Genomic DNA, 24,563 nt, shown 5'->3' with positions numbered 1-24,563 from the left:
CGGGAAGGGCACAGATTGCCCCGCCCAAATATGACAGACGTCCATAATGCGCAATTTCGTTTTTAGGGGCTACTCCATCTCCCGACGATATATTTCAGGGAGTCAAATTGGAATTGTCTCTAGTTTTGGACATTATCAGTTAATGCTATACTTTTATCTAGAATGATTAATCTAAGATACACAAAATTGTACACTTGTCTTCGAAAGGAATACATATAATATTAAAATATGTAAACAAAATTTTCCACATGTAAGTTTGACCTTATTTTTGAGCATCTAATATTTTTTTAAATCAATAATGGAGAAGCATCTAACATTGTTCTACTATTATTATGATATCAATTCTAAGCATCCATCCTATTGTACGTCTTTTAACTGTAAGATTCTAGTATAATAACTTGTTTAATATATATATATATAAAAGAGTGTTCTTAATTTCAATTACTTAATTCATATAAGACCAAATTTTCTTTTCACTTTCGACCCAAAAAAATTTAACGGTTTTTGAAGACAACCTGATTGTGACTTTATGAATCTCGATTCCTTTTGAGATTTAGTAATCAGTTCACTTACCCAAGGTAACACATTTATATCCCCTACCCAGTATGAGACCCGATTATATTCACGTAACCATGCCGATACCCATTTAGGTTCGCGTGCATATGATGATCGATGCTCGTTTATGTTCACGTATCTACATCATACGCGTTTGCATATAATAACTATAAGCACTTTTGATAATCATAGTTTTCCCCTTGAAATCATATACATATTGTGAATTCATAGTCTCAATAAGACTTTAAACCTTTATACACAAATTTTCTCTTAAAATCCACACATAATTTTCCCGAGGCAATTTTACAAAGTTGTATAACATATTGTAATTGAAATTTGACTTTAATCACACATGATATGATATACACGTATCCTTTCATAGTCGGGTCATTAATTAAAACAAACCCTCTACTTTATTAGTTGATATTCCAAGTATCAAATATTTATTATTTCTCTGTATAGTGAATGATTACTATTTACTTGTAGTAATTAGTCTTCAAATGATTTATACATACTGAACTTGACTAATTTACTTGTAGTAATTTGTCTTCAAATGATTTATACATACTGAACTTGACTAGCGTTGGATGCATTTAAATCCGCACTTGTTTACTGATGCTTGATGTGCAACCAATAAGATTCGTATGTCAATAACAATGTTGTTTCTTGGAAATACATGATCCAACAAATCCAATAATGCCATGATGTGGTGTAACTTTTCATTGAAAACAAACGGTTATTCACTCTGAAGACCAAAACTGGTAATAAAAATGTGTAATTTCATTGAAGAAAAAAAAACAAACTTATGACATGGATATAATATAGGGACCATTTTTGTAATTAACTAGAAAACCTAAAAAAAAAAAGAAAGATAATTTATTACAAATTAAATATAGTTAAAGCATCCATCCATCCATTTCCAAAAAAAAAAAGATGTATTTTGTTTTATTGCTGAGTGGGATTCTCACTATGTTCAACAATCAACTTGACTCATCAAATCAAATCAAATCAAATCAAATCAAATCACATTATGCACACTTGGAATTAGAATTTCTTCCCTCCCTAATATTAAGTTCCTATATTATGCCATTCCCATTCCAATTCCAATTCTAATTCTAGTTCTTTAGCTAATGGTTTGTGGGTCCTCAACACTTTAAACATCAAACATCACATAAACATAAACCATCAATCATGATTCTTCTTCTTATTATTATTAACTTCTTCTGTTTCTTGATTCACCCTCTTCTCCAACATCCATCGTTACAACAAGTAAGCTCTTTTTCTTTCTTTCTTTATATCATTTCAGGTACAACACCACCCTTATCCTTTCCCTTTCTGTCTGTATGTTTTTATATTCATAACATATAGTTATTATTATTATTATTATTATTATTTAGTGGGGTACTTTTCATGTCTTGTTCTATGGTGGCGGCTAGAGCTTAGTATCAATATGTTATTGGCTTCCTTTTAATAATATTTTATTGGATCAAAACTATTTGATCCATTTCTTACTTACGTATATCAAGTGAATCCTCATCTGTTGATGATCTTATGTTATTAAAAGTTGTACGAAAATCTTTCCGGTCCGCTTTGAAGTTCAAAACTAAGCTCAGTTGGCACTCAAATGTCAAAATTTGAAAAGTCAAATGTTGGAGCATCATGATTTTTTGATGAATAAATTACTTATGTTTCTTCAGATCTTCCTTAAGTATATGTTTCAATGGGTCTTAAAATAATGCAACTTTAAGCAGTAAAGCTTCATTTTTTACTTTTGACTGCATTGATGATATATATAACTTCATTTTTGCTATTTATCAAAGAAACATAAAGAGGCCCGTCATATGGAAGTTAGGCCGACTCGTTCATATGGAACATGCTACTATTGTCATCCACATATCAAGCTTATGGCGCACGCCATTATTCTACTTTTGTTCTTGACCCACTGTTGTTCTCAACACAAACCTTTTGATGAAGGTACGTACATTAATCTCCTTATATTTTTTCATGCTTAAAAAACCAATCTTGTTATTTAGACATATATAATGATGTTTTTTTAGTTCAAGCTTTGATCAAGCTTCGGAAGGAACTGAACGACACAAACGGAAGAATCAAGGATTGGAGTGCCTTTCTAGTTAGCCCTTGCTATAGTTGGTCACGTGTCCTTTGTGATCAAAGAGAAGGACATGTCATATCCTTGTAAGTATATGTATGTCGTTTTCTCAATAACTCTAGAACGGGTCAAACTTTGTTACGTGATTAAAAAGTTCACATGTGAAACTGACCTTTGCAGGAGCCTTGGTTCCATTGGTTTCACAGGGATGCTATCAAGTTCAATAACTAAATTGAAGTTTTTGACCAACTTGTAAGTTTGATAATTACAAGCCATTACCTCTATCATTTACAGGTTTCACCTGGGTAAAAACTAGAATAAATTACATTTTCCGTCATTTTTATTTGAAAAGTTGTAACACATTAACTCTGTTCACTATTTTAACTTTTTTACAAAAAAATATTATTTTGTCCTTACATCTGAAGAACAAAATGTGAAATTTTCATAATTCTTTACTTTTCTGTTTTCCTTTTCTTTCTTTTTTCCTTCTTTTACTTTCTTTTATTTCTTTTTTTATTCTTTTTCTCTCTTTAGTTTTGTAAAGTTTTAAAAATGTATTTAGCAATCAAATTACTTATTTTACAAAAGTGTACTTTTGTAAAGTTTATTTATTTCCGTTTGTTTGGTTAAGTTTTTATTTATTAAATTATTATTATTATTATTATTATTATTATTCGAACAACTTAGTTAATCACTTTATGCGTGTAAACAATTCTAGCCGAGCCCAAGTAAATAAATATTAGGGGTGTAATTGAGTGGCATCACTGATGAACTACTTGAGATCAACTTACTATCTAAGTTTGTACATCATTTCTAAGTTTGAAAATCTATGCAAACATAAATTTTCAAGAAAGGCTAGAGTAGATATTATATCCTGCAAATAAAGATAAAATACATCAAGGATTTAAATGTACAATGAAGTAAGTTATGTCTTGAACTTTTATGCAGGGACTTAAATGATAATAACTTAACGGGCGAGTTGCCGGATCTTAGTAGCTTGGAGAACTTACAATATCTTAAGCTAGCACGGAATAAGTTCACCGGCTCTATTCCAAACTCTTGGGGTCAACTCTCCAATCTTAAATATTTGTAAGATTTTATGATTATGAATCCCTTTTTCCTTGTAGTTAATCAGTGTGATTTGACCATATCAACATATATATAAACTATAGTCAGCACTCGGTTTCGAGTTCCATGATTTGTGTTTGACTTTTGATGGTCAAGCAAATTTTATTCTGGAATATGAATTTGTTATAGAATTTTAACTATAACTTCTGATATAGAAAATGAACATATTTGATGTCAATGAGCTAGACTGATGTTCACTTTGACTTTGACTTGTATGTATGAATAAATGTTTCTTTAAGATTTTGAATTGTGTTCATTTTCGTTAACGAATTGTGTATGCATTTTGCAGGGATCTTTCATCCAACAATCTAAGCGGAAAAATCCCTGAAAAGTTATTCTCAACTAGTGTATTCAAGTATGCAATCTTGTTTTCAAATTATATATTTTGGTCAACCTTACAAATTATTAATGTTTATAGTAAATTTTGTGTTATTCAGTTTTACAGGAACATCTCTTGAGTGTGGCAGAACACTGCACCAACCTTGCGTGTCGACTTCATCTGTTTCAGGTCCATTTCTTTGTTAGACATCATTAACCTGAGATTTTTAAAAATAATTAAAAAAATGTCTCTGACTTGAATTGGATTTTGACTTCTTTTTTTCCACAGGTTCTGCTAAAAAGTCAAAACTAAAGTTCCTTACCGTTGGCGCAAGCTGTGCTGCTGTGGTCCTTTTGTTGTTTGGGGTGATCTTTTTATACCGGTTCAACCTTAAGCGGAAACTTAATCAAGATTTCTTTGTTGATGTGGAAGGTTAGTTGTACATGTACTTGCTAATTGATGTTTACATGTTGTAGTCAAAGAGTATTGTTTGACCAAGAAAGTCATAGGTTGACTCTTATTTGCATAAAAATTAACCTCCAAATATACTATATAATAAATAAATGTGGGTCTGCACCAAATGCTGAAAAGCTGTCAGTTTTGACCTGAACCCATTTTTATTCATTAACAAACCTTTCATGTATTATTTATTATAGGTGAAGACGACAGTAAAGTTTCCTTCGGGCAACTTAGAAGATTTTCATGGCGAGAAGTACAGCTGGCAACCGACAACTTTAACGAAAGCAATATTATAGGACGTGGAGGGTTCGGGAAAGTTTATAAGGGCGTTCTCGTAGACAACACAAAAGTTGCTATCAAAAGACTCGCGGATTATCAGAGTCCTGGAGGCGAGGCTGCATTCTTGAGGGAAGTTCAGTTAATAAGTGTTGCAGTTCATCGTAACCTCCTAAGGTTGATCGGCTTTTCAACCACGTCATATGAACGAGTACTTGTATACCCTTTCATGCAAAACCTTAGTGTTGCATATCACTTACGAGGTATATACGTTACATACATTACATTGCTTTTAAGCTTTTAGTTTTTACTAATTACTTTTAAGCTAAAAATAAAAATCATTCTATTTTTGATAGATTTAAAACCAGGAGACAAAGGTTTGGATTGGCTAACACGAAAACGAATAGCATTTGGTGCAGCTCGTGGTCTAGAATATTTGCACGAGCACTGCACGCCTAAGATAATTCACCGTGATCTTAAAGCCGCAAATATCCTTTTAGACGATGATTTTGAAGCGGTTCTGGGGGATTTTGGGCTAGCGAAACTTATGGATACCCACCTCACTCACATTACAACACAAGTACGTGGAACCATGGGACACATTGCTCCAGAGTATCTGTCGACCGGGAAATCATCAGAGAAGACGGATGTGTTTGGATACGGCATTACTTTGTTAGAACTCGTGACCGGACAACGTGCAATAGATCTGTCTCGGCTCGAAGATGAGGAAGATGTTCTCCTTCTTGATCATGTAAGGATATTATATATATATATATACAAAAGGATATTATACTTTGTGCGTTTTGTACTCTCGGTCTTCAATACTCGTATTTGATCATATACTAATTAGTTGGTGCAATTAACTTCAGATCAAGAAACTGCTAAAGGGAATGAGGATTAGCGACATTGTGGACCCGAACCTGAAGGTTTATGAAGCAAAAGAAGTGGAAACGATGCTTCAAGTGGCGATGTTATGCACCCAAGGGTCACCCGAAGATCGTCCCAGAATGGGAGAGGTGATCAACATGCTACGCGGGCAAGGCTTGGCAGAGAGATGGGCGGAGTGGGAGCAAGTGGAACAAGTTAAAAGTGAAGACTCGACTCGTATGTCGCACCACTTTGCTTGGGGAGAAGACTCGACACAAGATCAAGAAGCTATACAATTGTCACAAGCCCGGTGATTAAAACTTGCATGAGATTTTAATACTTATATAGACATGTACCCCTTGTTTGCTATTTTTTGTTTCTAAATATATGAATTTGTAACACTAAACTATATATATCGTGAAAACCAGTTTGATGGAATCGGTCTAGAAATTAAAATTAGGGATGGTAATGCATGCATGTCTGTTTTTGCACATTGTCACTTGGTTCAACATCTTTAGGTACTTATCTCAATCTTCTATATTACGTTGTGATAAATATGGAAACCAACGTGCACGCGACATAAGTTTCTTTGTATATATATGGTCATCTCTTGGCACGTTTATAGTTAAAAGAGAACCAAAATGCAATGTGGTACAAAATGTTTAACCTTTTTATAAGATCTAGATAATGTAATGTATGGTAGTCTATTAAACCAAAATGACTTTAAAAAAATTAATATGGCATGATGTAAGTTAAAAACGTTTCATTTACACATAAAAGGCCCGTTAGGGTGATCGATGTCGAATGGCCGGTCAAAAATAACATTAACTAGGTGTCATATTCACATTAAACTAGGTAGCGCAACTTGTCACACCCCGACCAAAGGCGGCGGGACATGCCAGGGTGCAACGGATTGCCCATGAACACCAGACACTATTAAAGTGACAATATTTAATCAACTCATTAATTTCATTCAATCACAAAAGTAGCACATCTCGTTCATACAAATAAACACCAGATACAAGAATAAATATTGTTCATTCTTCTAATAACCTAACGGTATCAAATAGAATGACGTCTTCAAACTCCAAGTCAAGTACTATCAAACCTGTAATAATGCATAAAATAATATTTGTCAACACGTATGTTGGCGAGCAATTTCATAGTTTTGAGTATATATAATATGAGCGAAATCCACAAACGTATATGAGACTATAAATAAAAGCATCAATCGTGATATATAAAATATATGTAAATGAGGATCATTTCTAATCGGTAGCAACCGACATACTCAGATAATGATGCCCTATGCTACTTGCACAAGGCTAAGTAGTTAGGGGTGCGTATGATCATACATATTGCGTTCCACAGCAACATAAAATAAACACTCGTGCGCGTAAAGCATATGAAACATATGACACACAATAGAGCAAGTATTCTAAGTATCATACACCCTAGAGTTTGTGGTTTGAAGATAGAGTATTATAAATCGTTCTTGTTTTGGAAAAGTATGCATGTTACCCCCAAAGTATAAAAGTGAAAACGGGGGATGAAATGTACTCACGTGAAATAAGTAACTTGAAGGATAGTTTGCGATAAAAAGGGGGGGGGGTAAGTTCAATGAGCAAGATCTAGATTAAAAAATGGTCTTGAGTTAGTAGATGGTTTTGGAAGCTTTAAAGTAAAATAACTTGACATGTAACATAAATAATTTAAGTTTGAAGGCTAAATGTAAACACATAAGGAATTTAAGTAATGATTTTTGAAAAGTAAGTTTACTCGAAGTCGGGTCTCGGTATTCTATTTATTAGTTTTTACTTAACCTTTGTTAAGTAAATATTTGGGTATAATTGCAATATTGCAAAGTTAAATATATACCAAAACGAGACTTTACGAGTTTTTGGATTTGTCGGTTCGAGTCTTGATAATCGGTCAAGCTCGAAGCCGAGGATCCAAAATGTTATGAGATAACTCAATGAAATCAAAAGAAACTTAACCAAGTGTGTACTTCTATTAAGAAGAACCTTGACGTCCGTTAAGCGAGTGTTTGATTTTGTCGGACCAAACGTTTTATAAGATCAAGTTAGATCCAACGTACCAAGTGTTTTGAGAAAACAATTTAGAATTAGTTTATAAAATAGTTTTAGAGAAAATATGAGATTCGGTGGCTCAAAACACACTAGTGTGTCTTAAGCGATTGAACTCGATTTAGTTCGGTCTTTCTTCGGTTCTTGATTCGGAATAAAACTGAGGATGGTTGCTTCATATCCAATACCATAGAACTCATTAAGATAAACTTAAAAATAATAATACTCAAATCTTTCATACAATATGTTAACAATAAAATATTAAACAAAAGTTCGGTTTTGGTTCGGCTCTTTGACTCGGGATGGAACCGAAGGTGGCCACATACCCAATACCATTGAACTATTAAAAATGATTTGGAAACTAAAAGTAAGTAAGGACTGAACAATATTGATAAGCATAAACAAAATTAAAGCATAAACTAAAGCATAAGTTTAGTATATATCAAGGACAATAATAGTCCTCCATGTAGTCTTGCCTTGTAGCACAACACTTCAACCGACCGTGACCGGAGAAGTGAAAGCCGAAGGAAACAAGGGGTGTATATTATATATATGTTGCAACCTCAAGCTTTGAGTAACAAGAATTAGTTAGAAATAAAGATTAGTATTAGCTTGACCTTGAAAAGTCAAACTATTAAGAACTTGAAGAAAGAATACTTGGATCTTAGTTAGAGAGAATTTGGAGAAGAAGGAGCAACCAAATAGATGCATGAGGCTTGTTTTTATAGTGGGAAAAGTATGGTTTACACATAATAGATAACTTGCATTTCATTGGTTAACATGGTCAAACAATGCACAAAACAAACAAGAGGCGTTGACACAATTAGTCCTTTAAGTTTGTTTTAAGTCATTTTTAGCCATAAAGAGGTGTTTTAACGTACCGAAAAGGTTGTTTTCTTGACCCGACATTTGTGAAACATAAACGAACATAAAATGAAACATCTTATTAATAACGAAGAATCTGAAAGATTAAAACGGGTCAGGTTTTTGATACAAATACAAAGGCAAGTTAAACCTAAAAATGACAAATGTTACACAGCTAGCGTGTCAAACAACTAAGAGTAAGTGGTCAGTGTGCCTTGTAACCGGTTTTAAACATTTGGAAGTTGATCAAGTTATGATGTAGTAGTTTTGAGTGCTGAACACACTAAAAATGATTGGTTGAGATAAGCGAGAACTTGACAAGTTTGTAAAAATTAATAAGACTAAGTCACACCAGAGGCGGACTTATGGCTTATCCACAGGGGTCGGCCGGCGCCTGTGAAATTTTTATATTTAGTGTTATATACACGGTAAAACTTGGACCGACCCCTATTAAATTTCAACACCGACCCATGTTAATACTAAGAGAAGGAGAAGAAAAAGCGAGCTAGAGAAATAAATTCCGGCAATGATCACGGCGTCATCAACACAAATGAAATAAAGAATATGAGCTATAGTTTCTCTCTCTTTATTCTTTATTTTATAATAACTGAACTGAAAATAAATCTACATACACATTCACCCCTTCAACTTAAAGGATATTCAAATAAATACTTAAACTTTGTATATTTAATTATGGTAGTTGACGTTAACTTTTAGTTCACCCAATTTTAGTTTCTTTAGAGCATTCTCAACCTATCCTCCATCCTCATCTCTATAATTACACTAAAAAACAATACATCTTTCTCTCATGCTCAATTAGATAATATTATTTATACAATTATCATTACAGTTTTCTCCCTCCTCTACTTACAATCAATTAAACAAATATTAAAAAATAAATAGGCGCACTCTTTGTTTCCCCAAATTTACAAAAAAATCACTATATATTCTCTCTCCACCCTATAATTTACATTCACAATCACTCAAAACTCACCCTATAATTTGTAAATCCCCCTCACATAAATATGGGGGATAGGATGAGAATGCACTTACTAGTATACTAGGATATTGGCCCTGTTACACACGGGTGAAAAATATTTAAAACGTCATATATATGTAGATATCATAAGAATTTTTTATCGTGTTCTCTACAAAACCACATGATGTAGGAAACATATGTATAAATGGTGGGATGAGAAACATTATAAATATACAAATAATTGAATTGCTAAAATAATAGTCACATTGAAAAAGGAAACACAAAATCAGATAACAATAATAAATTGTGGTCAAAATCGGTTTTTAAATCAATTGAAAGGAAATAGTTGGTTATGATTGTTGAAAACATTAATTAGTAAGATTATGATTTTAGAAAATATCAATTAGTAAATTATGTGACAATTCTATAGATGGAAAAAAAAGATGATTTGAAAGCCTATGTGGACATGCTAGTTGAAGGACATGTGAATATTTTGTATGGCTTTAATGTATAGTAAGATTTACTTTAATTGAGTATGCATGCATTTTTATTTTATTTCTATATGTCTTTTATATTTGTTATTGTGTTATTATACCTTTAAACGTGAAGTATCTTTATTTATTGACTATAATATATATATTTGAAGTATTATATATATAGTTGTATCTAATATATATTTAAGGGGGTGCTTTTATCTCGCAAGATCAATCCCCTATATATATATATATATATATATATATATATATATATATATATATATATATATATATATACTGCTTGATAAATACAACTTTAACTTGCAACATGTCCACATATTAGCCCTTCTCATTCTCAAAATCCCGCCTACCACCACACTCCTTTTACAATTCGGCCTTTACTATCACACCCCGACCAAAGGAGGCGGAACATGCCGGGGTGTAACGAATTGCTCAAGAACACTATGACACTATTGAAGTGACAATACTTACTCAACTTGTTTATTCCATTCAATAGTCACAAATACAACTTGTCCAAGATAAAATACGAACAATTTCATCTAATCATAAATTCATTAAAGTATCCTAAAGGTATGATCTAACTGATGAGTCTTCAATCTTCACGAGCAACCTAAGAGTAAACCTGTAACATGCATAAAAATAGATTTTATCAACACGAATGTTGGTGAGCAATACACTAGTTTTGACGTATGTATATAACGAGGCAAAGATCACAATTCACATGTGTGAATAGAATAATGCAACAACCATTGTAAATGTAAAGTAAATAATTGTGGCTCCTTTCTATTTGGTAACAACCAAAATACTCGGAGAATGATGCCCTATTCTACTAGCACAAGGCTAAAGTAGTTAGGGGTGCGTATAATCATACTTATTGAGGCTCAATAACAACATAAAAATAAACACTCGTGCACATAATCAAATTGAGGCATAAACAAAGATCGAGCAAATATTCGTACAACACATGATGTTGAACTGTGGATTTGATAATGAGATCATAAAAACAAGTAAGTTTGAATATGGTACGCATGCGACCCCCAAAAGTATAAAAGCGTAAAAAGGGGGAGTGTGATTACTCACTTGTAATAAGTAACTTGAAGGATTAGTTTGCGGTAAAACGGAAAGGTAAGTTCAACGAGCAAGATCTAGATTGAGAGGGTCTTGAGTTAGTAGACGGTCTTAAAAGCTTTAAAGTAAAATAGCATGACAAGTAAGATAAATAATTAAAGTTTGAGGGTTAAAGTGTAAATACATAGGAAATTAAAGTAACGGTTTTTAAAAAGTAAGTTTGCTCAAAATCGGGTCTCGATATTCTATTCATTAGTTTTACCTAACCTTTGTTAAGTAAATATGTGGGGATTTATTTAATACAATAGTGCACGACCCCTTGTTAGATATACCAAAACGGGATTTTAACGAGTGTTTGGTTAGTCGTTCGGGTCATGATAAATTGTCAAGTCCGAACCCAACATTCCAAGTGATAAATATCATGAGATAAATTGTTTAAAATAGAAACTTAACTAATGTTAGAAGTTCTATTAAGGAGAAACTCCAAACATTAATGCTAAGTGAGTGTTCGGTTTTATCAGTCCAAGCTTGTTATAAGATCAAGTTGGTCCTACATACCACGTACTTTAAGAAACATTTATGATTAGTTTGTAAAAGATCTTAAAAAGAAAATGTGAGATTCGGTGGCCCGAAACACAACTAGTGTGTTTTAAGCAAGTGAACTCGGTTTAGTTCAGTTTGTTTTGTTTGGTTGGTTCAAGACTTGGTATGTGACCAAGCTTGGGTCCAACAATCCATATTATAATAACAAATACAAAAATGCAAATGAAAGAACTTAAACACCTAAAGCTTAGATACAACTTTTTTTAAAACAATTAAATAAAGAGTTAAACGAGAGTTCGGTCTTGGTTCGGTCCTTGACTCGGAATGAAACCGAGGATGGTTGACACATATCCAATACCATGGAACTTACTAACTTTAGAAATTATAATACACAAATCTTACATGTAACACATTATTAAATCATTTTAAATATATAAAGCATTTAAACGAGAGTTCGGTATTGGTTCGGTCCTTGACTTGGAATAAGATTGAGGATGGTTACCACATACCCAATACCATGGAAATTATCAAAATAAACTTAGAAATAATAATACTCAAGTCTTACATACAATATGCTAATAATAGAGTATTTAAACAAAAGTTCTCTTTTGGTTCAGTTATTGACTCGGAATGAAACCAAAGATGGTAACCACATACCCAAATACCATTGAACTATTCAAATAATTTGGAAACTAAAATAATTAAGAACTAAACAATATTAGCAAGGTTAAACAAAGTTAAAGCATAAATTAAAGTGTTTAACAAGGATTGCAATAATCCTCCATACAGCCTTGCCTGGCAATACACCTAAACCGACATGGCCGGAGAAGGGAAAACCAAAGAAACAATGGGAGTATGTTTTAAAAAAGATATAATACAAGATTTGATTAACAAGCATTAGTTAGAAACAAAGATTAGCATGAGTTTGTCCTTAAGAAGTCAAATTATCAAGAGTTTGAAGAATGGATACTTTGATCCTAGATTGAGAGAGTTTGGAGAAGAAGGAGCGAACCAAAATGGGTGTATGGGACTTGTTTTTATAGTGGAAAAAGTATACGTTACTCATAAGAGGTACACATGCATTTGATTGGTTTAAAATGGTCAAACAATGCACAAAACAAACAAAAACGAGCTGGGCAAATATGTAGACACATGGTGGAGCTATGTGACCACCCTGCCCTTGGTGGCTGCGAGGCGCCCCTATGGGTGGGGTTTGGTCTTCAACTATGATTATTTGGAGAGTTTAGTCCCTAAAGTTCGTTTTAAGTCGTTTTTAGCCATAAAAAGGTGTTTTAGCGTACTGAAAAGGACGTTTCGCGATACAACAAGTGTGAAACAAATTTGTAACATAAAAACCACTATTTTTGTTAATATCAAATAAACCGAAAGATAAAATGGGTCGGGTTTACCGTACAAAAACAAATACGATTAAAACCGAAAATGACGAATGTAACACTTACCCGACACAATTCGTCCAACTACGCACGCTTTCTGAAACCCCTAAATAATTATCCTCTCTGCTTTATTTTCTTTTGTGAATCACAATCAAAATGAAATATCAGAAACGAATCCGAATCATCGTTATTTAATTGCTGCAGATATCATACTGTTCGTTGATATAATGCTAAATATATATGTTTCCCTTGTTTATTTTATTTAATATTTTAATTGTTTTTGTTCGTTTTTAGTCAAGATTTGTATACTACTAACGTTTTTGTGTATCATAGGTTCCGGGATTTGATCGTGATTAAAAAGGGAAAAAAAAGAGCTAAAACGAGCCGAAACGGAGATCCGGAACGCGTCAGGAAGAACCGGAACAGAAAACCGGTCAGATCGGGCCGATCCCCTTGGATAAGCACGCCGCGCCGCGCCTAGGGGAAAGGAAAAAAGCCCTTAGCTCGGCGCCTAAGCACTACTGATAGGTTTTTAATTCGTTTTTGGTTATTGTCGGGCCTTGTTTTTGCTATTTAAATACCTTTAACTTAAACCTGACATAACCTTAAAGCCACCAACCGATTTTGGAGAGTTCTTGGAGCTATTTTACACGTTTATTGGTGATTTTGAAGGCGAGAGAACATCTGGTGAAGAGCTACATGTTCACGTTCGAGTTTACGGTTTTTATCATCTTCGATTCCCCGTTTCTTATACTTTCACCATGTTTTCGTTATTAATTGTTTTGTTTGATTTGGATTTTAATATGCTAGGCTAAATTCCATAGACTGCCTAGGTCGTGATGAACCTTAGTTCGGTTTGATTTAATTTGGATTTTCGTTTCGTTATGGATATTATGTTCTAAGTAAACGGTTGAGTTTTATTTAGTTGATGCGTATGGTTGCTTGGTTTTGTTTACTTGAATTTATTGTTTCACATTGCCTTTGTTGATTGTTTCATAGGATAGGGTTTTGTTAGGTCATTTACTGTGTGTTTTTGACTAGTTTATGATTGATATCGATTAAGATCATAGAAACAATAAAATCAATTAAACAAATAAAAGTGAGCTGCTAGTCTAAAAAGCTGTAAAGTGATAGGCTATTAATAGATCTTTGCTTGTCGGGATTGCTAGATTTAGTTTTTCGTAAGGAGTCCGTCTAGATTTGATTGTCAGCTTAGTCTATTAAATTAATTGTGTTTGCTTTGCTATCTTTTGAATTCCGCGCTGTAAGGTAGGTTTTCGTCATAAAATATACTTAGACATAAGCAATTAAATAACCGTAAGGAAGTTTAATATAAAACTGGTGAGTCTTAAAACTTGTTAGAAATCCATAGGCGTCTTCTTGAAGTTCAAGGGTCCTGTTCGGGTTTTTTGTCAAGGGTCTCTCTTATGATCCCGGTTCCATAACTTGCATTTTTCCATTTAAATTATTAACCGTAACTTTGGGGATTCCGGCCTGGGTAGTTATTTTAATCATCTAAATCAATCCAAGTTTTCTAAATTGTTTATTAGTTAAAACTAATTAGGGTTTAAGTTTTATTAGTTAATTAATAAGTAATGATTATGTTTTATTATTATTATATTAATTAGGGTTAGGTTTAATTAGTTTATTATTAGTTTAATAGTTAAGTAATCATTAGTTAATTATTATTAGAGTTTTAATAATTAGTTTAAATCCCCTCAAATATTATTAATAAATAGTCGCTTCTTGTAGTTGAGTCTAATTTAGCTAGTTTACGTAATTAAAAGAGTCTCGTGGGTACGATATCCGGACTTACTTAGTGTACTAGAGTCGACCGGTTCACTTGCCGGTTAGTAGTTTAAGTTAAGTTTAAGGGTCTAGAGTATTACTTAGTTTCTAGATTAGTTTATTTTTAGTTAATAATTTTATAACTACTTTTAGCACTTCATGTTTTTGGCGCCGTTGCCGGGGACTCTTGGCGATTGCGTTATTTTCTTTAATTGGACTTATTTGCTACATACGTGCTATTTGTTTTATTTTTGTTTGAGTCGTAGGAGTCTAATTAAGTTTTAGTTTATTTTTGTTTTAATTTTTAAATTTTTAGTCTACTTACTTGGTCTGTTGCGTTTTTTAGGTATATGCCACATCTTCGTTCGCAAAGACCACCGCTGGTTAATCTGGATTTTTCTCAGTTCAAGACCGAGACCAGTTCGTCAGCAGAGAAACAGCCGTCATAAGCTACTTCCACACCAAAATCGTCACCACACAGTTCACCACACGAAAGTCCGAGAATTCAATGAAACGTTCAAATGGCCGACGATAGGACAATTGCTGCTCAAGCCTTCGATTGCTTAACAGGAAACCAGTCATGCATCGTTGTCCCCGAGATCGACAACCCCAACTCGTAGCAGATCCCGTCATACGTCATGAACAACATCGTTCAAACTAATCAGTTCACGGGGCGGGATGACGAGGATGCACCCGCACACATTAACCGACTTTACCGCGTTTTGAAAACTTTTAATTTACAATGTGCTACCGAAGATGCTATTTTCTTACATCTGTTTCCGTTTTCTCTTGTAGGTAAAACAGCTACTTGGCTTGACACGCAGCCACCTGGCACGTTCACCAATTGGGAAGCACTACGTTCCGAATTTATCAAGAGGTACTTCCCACCGGCGAAAGCGACTGTTCTTCGCGATCAGATTCACTCATTTCACATGGAGCCGGATGAGCAATATTGTCATGCTTGGGAGCGTTTTAAGAGCTTGTTGTCTCGATGCTCACAGAATGGTCTCACACCATAGGCTCTCGTGGAGAAATTTTACAATGGGTTGAACTACGAAACCCAAGTTCGGTTCGATACGGCCGCGGGAGGAAGTCTACTGGCTAGGAAAAATGTTGCCGAATGTAACGAGATGTTTGAGAGCTTCGCTCAATCAGACCTCGCCAAAGGGCCACGACGCGGGAATTCCACTCCCGTTAGCAGTACATCCTCATCTTCTAGAGGTGTACACCAGGTTAATCTGGATATTACTGTGGCTTCTGCTTTGGAATCATTGACTCGAGAGGTGAAGGAACTTAAGATAAAGGTGGACAAGTGTGAGTTTTGTAGAGGTAGACACAACACTTTGGAGTGCCCGGTGATGAATCAGTAAGTCGATTATGTTGGTGGTCAGAATAGGTTTCCCAATAACAATTTCAACAACAACAATCATAATTGGAACACCTACAAAAACCCGAGTCAGAATAACTCCAACTGGCGTCCGTCAGGCGCACCACCTGGCTATCAAAATTCTTACAATCAAGGACAAGGTCAGTACATAAATAATAATAATAATAAAAATGGTACTAATGTTCAAAATAATGTGCAGGATCCTAATGGAAGCATGGGACGTTTAGAGGAGATGATGAAGCAAATCTTGGAGATAGATCAAGTCACATAGAAAAAGTTGACCGAACACGATATGCTCATCAAGAATCAACAATCTTCTATTCTCGATATTCAAAGAACCGTTGGTGATATTGCTCATCGTCTCGAAGAAAGGCCTCAAGGACAGTTTTCGGGTTCTACTCAGACTAATCCGGCCTCTCAATTTAAAGCGATTACTACTCGTAGCGGAAGGGTTTTGGGTCCCGAGGTAGTTAAGGAAACGGGTGGAGTTGAAGAAGAGGAAGCGGTTTATGAAGAGATCGAGTTGGAGGTCCCGAGTAAGTCACAAATTAAAACACCAATTATCGAGGCACAAGTTGAGAGAGAGCCGGTCGTATTTCGGCTACCACCCGAAATTAATATTGCCCATGTTCCTTATCCCGCTCGTCTCAAGAATAAAAAATACACGAGGGAATACGGGCATTTTCTAGATATGTTCCGACAATTGAAAATTAATCTTCCATTTGTTGAATCCCTCCAACACATGCCAAAGTATGCGAAATTTTTGAAAGATTTACTCAAGAGAAAAGATAGGTTGGGGGGATTTCGTCTATTTCACTTAGCGGGGATTGTTCGGAGGTAGTGTTGAACCGGGGTCCGGAAAAGTTGTCGGATCCGGGTGTATTTACAATCCCGTGCACGTTCGGAAGTGATATGATGAGTCAAGCGTTGGCGGATTTGGGTGTGAGTATTAATCTTTTGCCGTATTCGTTGTTTGAGAAGTTGGAGTTGGGTGAGCCTACACCTACTCGTATGCCGTTATTGTTGGCGGATCGTTCGGTTAAGTCTCCGCGAGGTATTATTGAAAATTTATTAGTAAAAGTTGACAAGTTTGAATTTTTCCGATTGATTTTGTGGTACTTGACATGGAGGCCGACGAGAAAGTCCCCATTATTCTCGGTCGGCCGTTTTTGAGAACGGCTAAGGCTCGTATTGATGAGTATGAGGGGCGAATTACACTTCGGGTTGGTGACGAGAATGTTACTTATGATATTGCAAAGTCAATGAAGCACCGGGATGATAGTGACGACGTTAGTGGTCCATGCCATTCGGTATATTTTCTTAATTCTTTTATTCCGGGTTTTAATAAGTGTCTTGATTATATTTGTGGCACCAATTTGGTTGGGATGGAGATGGATGACGAGTTGACGGAAATTATGGAGGATGGTGAGGAAAAATTAGTAGATGATGTTTCTTATTCGGCGGAGATTATGGAGGTTAGTGAAATTATTTGTGAAAAAGAGGTCGATAAACCCGCTCCGTTGGAATTAAAGGTTCTTCCATCACATTTAGAGTATGCGTATCTTGAAGAGGGCTCGGATTTGCTCGTTATTTTTTCGTCTAAGTTGAGTGAGGAAGAAAAGTCAAAATTGATAGAAGTGTTGAAGATGAATAAAGGGGCTACTGCATGGAGATTTTCAGATATTCAAGGTATTATCCCCGCTTATTGTACCCACCGGATTTTGATGGAAGATGAATATAAACCGGTGGTTCAACCCCAAAGGCGTTTGAATCCAAATATGCAAGAAGTTGTCAAGAAAGAAGTTCTTAAGTTGTTGGATGCCGGGGTGATCTATCCGATTTCGGACTCTCCATGGGTAAGTCCGACTCAAGTTGTTCCAAAGAAAGGAGGGATGACGGTTGTCATGAACACGAAAAATGAACTTATCCCTTCGCGCACGGTTACCGGATGGCGGGTTTGTATTGATTACCGGAGATTAAATGATGCTACTCGCAAAGACCACTTTCCGTTGCCGTTTTATTGATCAAATGTTGGAGCGTCTCGCGGGTCAACAGTTTTATTGCTTTGTTGACGGTTTTTCAAGTTATTTTCAGATTCCTATCGCACCGGAAGACCAAGAGAAGACGACTTTTACATGTCCTTATGGTACATATGCGTATCGTCGCATGCCGTTTGGGTTGTGTAATGCTCCGGCTACCTTTCAGCGTTGTATGGTGGCAATTTTTCAGGATATGATAGAGACGTCCATGGAGGTTTTTATGGATGATTTTTCGGTGTACGGTAACTCTTTTGATAATTGTTTAGTTAATCTTGAGAAAATGTTGAAGAGGTGTATCGAGACGAAATTGATGTTAAATTGGGAAAAGTGTCATTTTATGGTGACGGAAGGGATAGTTTTGGGTCATAAAATTTCAAGAGATGGTATAGAGGTGGATCGGGCGAAGATTGACACGATTAGTAGGATTCCTCCACCGACAAATGTCAAAGCCATAAGAAGTTTTCTCGGTCATGCAGGTTTTTACAGGCGATTTATTAAAGACTTTTCAAAGATTACCGCCCAATGACCCGGTTATTAGAGAAAGATGTCCCGTTTGTTTTCGATGAAGATTGTTTGAAGGCGTTCAAGTTTCTGAAAGATCAACTCGTAAGTGCTCCTATTCTCGTATCACCGGATTGAAATTTAGCTTTTGAGATCATGTGTGATGCGAGCGATTATGCGGTTGGAGCGGTTTTGGGGCAAAGGCGTGATAAACATTTTCACCCTATTTATTATGCAAGCAAGACTTTGAATGATGCCCAAGAGAACTACACCACCACCGAAAATGAACTTTTAGCCGTTGTGTTTGCATTTCACAAGTTACGGTCTTATCTCGTACTTTCAAAGACCACCGTTTTTACCGATCATGCGGCGTTGCGTTTTCTCTTTCATAAGAAAGACGCGAAGCCCCATCTCATACGGTGGATTCTCTTACTTTCCGAGTTTAAATTATATAAAACCTCGATATAGAGATTAAAGACAAGAAGGGGGCAGAAAATGTTGCGGCAGATCATCTTTCTCGTTTAGAAGATCCAAAGAGAGAAGATATTCGCGAAGAAGAAATTGGTGATAGATTTTCGCATGAGTCATTTTGCTAATTTTCTATCCACGGGCCTTGTGTTGAAGGGGATGACTACTCAACAAAAGAAGAAATTTTTCTGGGATGTTAATCGGTATGTTTGGGACGATCCTTATCTGTTCAAGATTGGCGGTGACCGGATTCTTAGAAGATGTGTTTCGAAAGAAGAAGGGTTAAATATTTTAAAGCATGTTCATGAAGGTTTAACGGGAGGTCATCATGGAGCGCATGCCACGGCTCCAAAGGTATTTGATAGTGGTTTTTATTGACCGTCGGTTGTAAAAGATGCGGTGGAATTTGTTAAGACTTGTGACTCTTGTCAACGCATCGGAAATATTTCGTCGAAAAACGAGATGCCTCAAAACCCCATACAAACTCTTGAAATATTCGATGTTTGGGGCATCGACTTTATGGGACCGTTTCCCGCTTCCGGTGGTCACAAGTATATTTTGGTGGCAATGGATTATGTTTCAAAGTGGGTCGAAGCGCAAGCATTGGCCACGAATGATGCTCGAGTGGTTGTGAAGTTTTTAAAGAAGTTGTTTACTCGTTTTGGAACTCCATGGGCAATTATTAGTGATCGAGGTACCCATTTTTGTAATTCCGTCATGGAGAAAGCGTTAGCTCGTTATGGAGTTACTCATCGCACCTCTACCGCTTACCATCCTCAAACGAATAGTCAAGTCGAGAATGCTAATAGAGGGGTGAAGAGAATTTTGGAGAAGACGGTTGGGATAAGTCGGAAAGATTGGTCGGAGAAGTCGGATGACGCGTTGTGGGCATTTAAAACCACGTACAAGACACCGTTGGGTACTACACCATTTATGTTAGTTTACGGTAAAGCATGTCATCTTCCCGTGGAGATGGAACATCGAGCGTTTTGGGCGTTAAAGACGGTAAATGTTGATCTTACTGAGGCCGCTAAAAAGAGGTATTTTCAAATTCATGAGTTAGAGGAGCTTCGTGATGCGGCGTATTCTCGATCGTTGGATATCAAGGAAAAGACGAAAGTGTTGCACGATAGACGTTTAAAGGGAGGTAAAAACTTCAAGAAAGGTGATAAAGTATTGTTATATAATTCTCGTTTGAAGTTATTTGCAGGTAAGCTGAGATCCAAGTGGACGGGACCTTATTTGGTGAACGAAGTATTCCCGTATGGAGCGGTGGAGTTAGAGAATCCGGATAACGGAACTTCGTGGAAAGTGAACGGTCATCGTCTAAATCATTATCTTGGAGGGCCGGAGGAGTCAACCGAGGTGGAGGAAACTCCCCTCGATCCATCGAACTAAATCATCAAATTGGGTTCTTGAGTGAAAACTCAAGTGTAGAGTTTGTATTATTCTTTTATTTTCATTTCGTTGGGTCACTAACTTTCGTTTTTATAGTTTTGTAGCGTCGTTGGGTCATTGCAAGAAATCATCACCATCTTAACGAGAGGTTTTACGAGGATTTGAAAGATGCCAGGTAAGTTTTGCACGTAAAATTAACATAAAATGGGCATAAGAATGAGTAGGTAATTTTCTAAAATTTTTTCTAAGGCAAAAAGAGGCTCCAAACATAAAAACTTTCTGTTAAAACACCCCGTCGCGCGCGCGACAGGGGATGCTCTTTAGCCTTGGCGTGACGCTGAGGAAGAGGAAAAAAAATAGCTACAATGTTGCCTAGGCGGCCTGCGACCGCAAGAGGCTTAGCCTCCCCTGCGCGGCGCGGTGCCCATACACCCATATTTCCGAATTTTTTTAATTTTAAACCATATTCTATCAATTTCTCATCTCTTTTAACTAAATTCCCTCTTCACCTCAAGAACCATAACCGAAAAAACCCTCTTTCCCCACCATAGTCCACCATTTTTTCATCACTAATCATCAAATTTAACCTCCTAATCACTTACATATCATCCTAACATCATAACCTACCATTAATTTTACCTTAAAACTCACTAAATCTCTCACTTGCACACACTTTAGCTCTTCAATTTTTGCAAGTTTATTCGGGTTTACACTTCACTAAGGTATGGTTTCTTGTAATATTTTCAATCGTTGTACATTATTAGTGTTAGTTTTTAGCTTAAGTTTTGAAAACTTTGTTGTCGGGTTTTGTTCAAGTAAGTTGTTTAAGTTCATTGTTGGGTGTGATTTGGTAAGAGCTGGCAGTTTCGTTGAGATTTTTTTTGGGTGCGGTTGGTTGGGTTGGACTTTGGTAAAACTTTAGTTTTGGTTGCGGTCAGGTTGTCGGTTTGGGGTTTAAACGAGTGTATCTAGCGTTGGTTTTTGGTTTGAGATGTTGAACTTTGTTGTGTTAGTAGTTAAAAACGGGCCGGAAAACAAGTTTTAAGCAATATATATTTTCCTAAAAGTGTGGTTTTTCGCTCGTTTTCAACTCATTTTGTCGGGTTTTTGGTACTTGGTTTTAATTGGGACAATTAAAGTGCCGGGAGGAGGTGATGTTTGTTGATTCGGTGTGATCGTTTTCGGAATTTTAAGCTAGTAAAAGTCTTAACAAGTTGGTTTTCCGTTAACTTTTAAGCAAATATTTAAACCACTCGCACATACTTGTTTTTCATCTAAATAAGTCGGTTTAAAATATTTTGCAACCCGAACTTCCAAAATTTATTTTATTTTCAGTTTTTATATGATTTAAAAAAAATAAAAAAAATTAAAAAATCCGAAAATTAAAAAAAAAATATTTTGTTTTGTTCTTTTTAGTTTATTTACTTACTCCCATGTTTGTTTGTTTGTTTAAATGTGTTTAGATGTCTAAAGAGGCGGGAAAGAGGAAACGAGGTCCGACCGCACGACCACGTGACGAGCCGGAACCGGTTATTTTCATAGACCCGAGGGCTCGGGTGATCGAATATCAACCCGGACAGATTGTGTTTAGAAAAACTGCCAACTTTAAGAAAAATTCATTACCTATGTTTGATGATGATTCGGCCGAGTATGAGCAGTTATGTAAGTTGGTTAATTCGGATCTCCTCATATTCAAAACGATAAATTGGGATTTATTGGATTCGATTGGTCAAAGAGAGCGCATTGAAGAGTTATTGGGCCAAAAATTTAAGGCGATGTTGGATTTTAACGAACTGCAGTTTCACGAGCTGACACTTGAGTTCCTGAGCACGTTTAAATACAAAGACGGAAATTTTGCTCTGTCAAATGCGGTGTTGTTTTCATTGGGTCGACAGTTGTACAATATGACTATCGCACAGTTCGCGGTAGCAAGTGGCTTTTATACGGATGCGGAGGTGAGAGAACCAGGGTTTGTGACGGGTCTAAGGGGTGTGTTTTTGAATAAGCATGCTATGTGTATCGGTTCGGACGAGTTGGCCACTTTTTGGAACAAAATTTCTATTTGTTCGTTTTCGAGTGCGAATGTGGGGTTGGATATTTGAGATCCCGTCCTTCGGTTTATCCACCGGGTTTGGGTTAATACTTTGATTGGTCGCGGTTCGGGCGACAATAAGGTAAATTGGTTGAATATTTTTTGTTTGATGGCTATGGTTGAGAAGGTTCCGATAAACTATGCGAGTCTTTTAGCATGGTCGTTTCATCGGACGAGACGTGGGGAACAAAAAACAGGTCAAGGTTGGATATGGGCCCGTACGTTACACGGATTGCTAGGTATTTGGGTGTGTTTCAGAGGTTTAAACCGGATATTTTGACAGAGGGACCCGTTAGAGAGTTTTTGGAGGTTAAGGATTTGAGGAATGCTAGAATTTTGAAGTGGTCCGATCCGTTAGAGTGGGAGGATGTTAAGTTGGGCCCACAGATTCAAGCACCGGCGAGGACCGCGGCTGCTGCTGCTATGCGAGCCAGTTTACCGTCCCGTCACCAGAGGCCGCCTCATAGATCAGAGAGACTGGGTGTTCAGTTCCTGGTCAGAGAGCCTCGCCCCGAGGATATTACTTCTCTTCGACAGCCGGCCGATGCGGGACCGAGCGGGTCGAGCGCCCCGGGTGGTTCGGGATTTGGTCATGGAGTACCTTTTTATAGGACGGGTTACCCAGAAATTGATAATGCTGAGCCGTACCATATTCTTGAGCAGGAGTCGGAGTCGGAGGAGGAAGAAGATGAGGATTGAGTTGACGAGCTGACATGGGAGTTTATCTTTTGTGATGTTTTTATTTTATTTTTTTGATGTTTTTGTTTTTATTTGGTCTGTACGGATATTATTTTAGACTTTTTGGTTGGGTTGGCGGGTTGGAAGTTGGAGGATACTTGAACTTTATAAGTAACCTTTATTTTTAAATTTTATGTTTGATGTTACTTAGGTTTGTCGAGAGGAGAGGCCATGTCCATTCAGAAAGAGGGAATGAGTTACCAATTCATGTTGAGCGGTCGGTAAGGAGAGCACCCATGGAAATAGACTGGCACATTGACAGTCTCGCATATTACCAGCTAAGTCTTTTCCATTGTACTTTGTTTTTATGTTTTTCATGTTTTTATTTTTATGTCTTTGTTTTTATCTTTTTAGGTTTTTGCTTTTTATTTTTATATTGTTAGTTTCGTTTTAAATATTTTCGAGTCGTGTTTCCCGTGCACGCATTGAGGACAATGCAAAATTTAAGTTTGGGGATGGGACACAATTGTTTTAAATAATTTTAGTTTTGTTTTCGTTTTCGTATTTAATAAAATAATAAAAAAATTAAAAAATATTTTAAAAATGTCCCTTAAGTCTAGTTTTTGTTGCGTTAAAGTGGGAGATGATGATTTTATCGGAAATTGTTTTTTCAAACTACTAATAATATGAGATAAATAAAAGAAAGCGCACTTAACTTAGGATGTGTAGGTAGGCTCAGCCTTGAAAATGAAAGGGTAATTTGATAAAATGGTTAAAACGGAAATCTTTTGTGGGTAAAGCGTTTTGTCCGTGAAAAATAAGTAATGAGGGTCGAGCCATACTCAAGCCTCAATTATTGGTAAGAAAAGTGGAAATATTATAAATTTTAAAAATCTGAATACGTTATCATATGATGCTTGGGTAGGTTTAACGTTAGAGTATGCCGTGTAGCCTGTGATATAAACTTAAAACTGCTAGTTTAGTGTTTTACACCTCATCGGCGTATGGTTTTATAACCTCAAATCTTGTATTGATGGGATGCTTTGGGTCCGGAGACAATGGTTCT

At 36.0% G+C, this 24,563-nt stretch overlaps 1 protein-coding gene across 1 annotated transcript; it reads left to right on the top strand.

Moving 5' to 3' along the window:
- The first annotated feature begins 2,363 nt into the window (after nt 1–2,363).
- Nucleotides 2,364–6,058, top strand: LOC143599942 (putative LRR receptor-like serine/threonine-protein kinase At5g63710). The gene is made up of 10 exons (XM_077077766.1): nt 2,364–2,529; nt 2,613–2,751; nt 2,846–2,917; nt 3,614–3,754; nt 4,083–4,148; nt 4,231–4,301; nt 4,401–4,544; nt 4,769–5,110; nt 5,204–5,598; nt 5,717–6,058. The coding sequence occupies exons 1-10, from the start codon at nt 2,397–2,399 to the stop codon at nt 6,026–6,028; spliced, it is 1,815 nt and encodes a 604-aa protein (XP_076933881.1). The 5' UTR covers nt 2,364–2,396; the 3' UTR covers nt 6,029–6,058.
- The last annotated feature ends 18,505 nt before the right edge of the window (nt 6,059–24,563 follow it).

This window comes from Bidens hawaiensis, unplaced genomic scaffold, assembly GCF_021521415.1.
Source record: "Bidens hawaiensis isolate Kalapana, Puna unplaced genomic scaffold, B.hawaiensis_p1.1 tig00053119_1, whole genome shotgun sequence".
Classification (NCBI taxonomy): Eukaryota; Viridiplantae; Streptophyta; class Magnoliopsida; order Asterales; family Asteraceae; genus Bidens; species Bidens hawaiensis.
The sequence above is the reverse complement of the archived record's forward strand: the minus strand, read 5'-3'. Positions and strand labels throughout refer to the sequence as shown.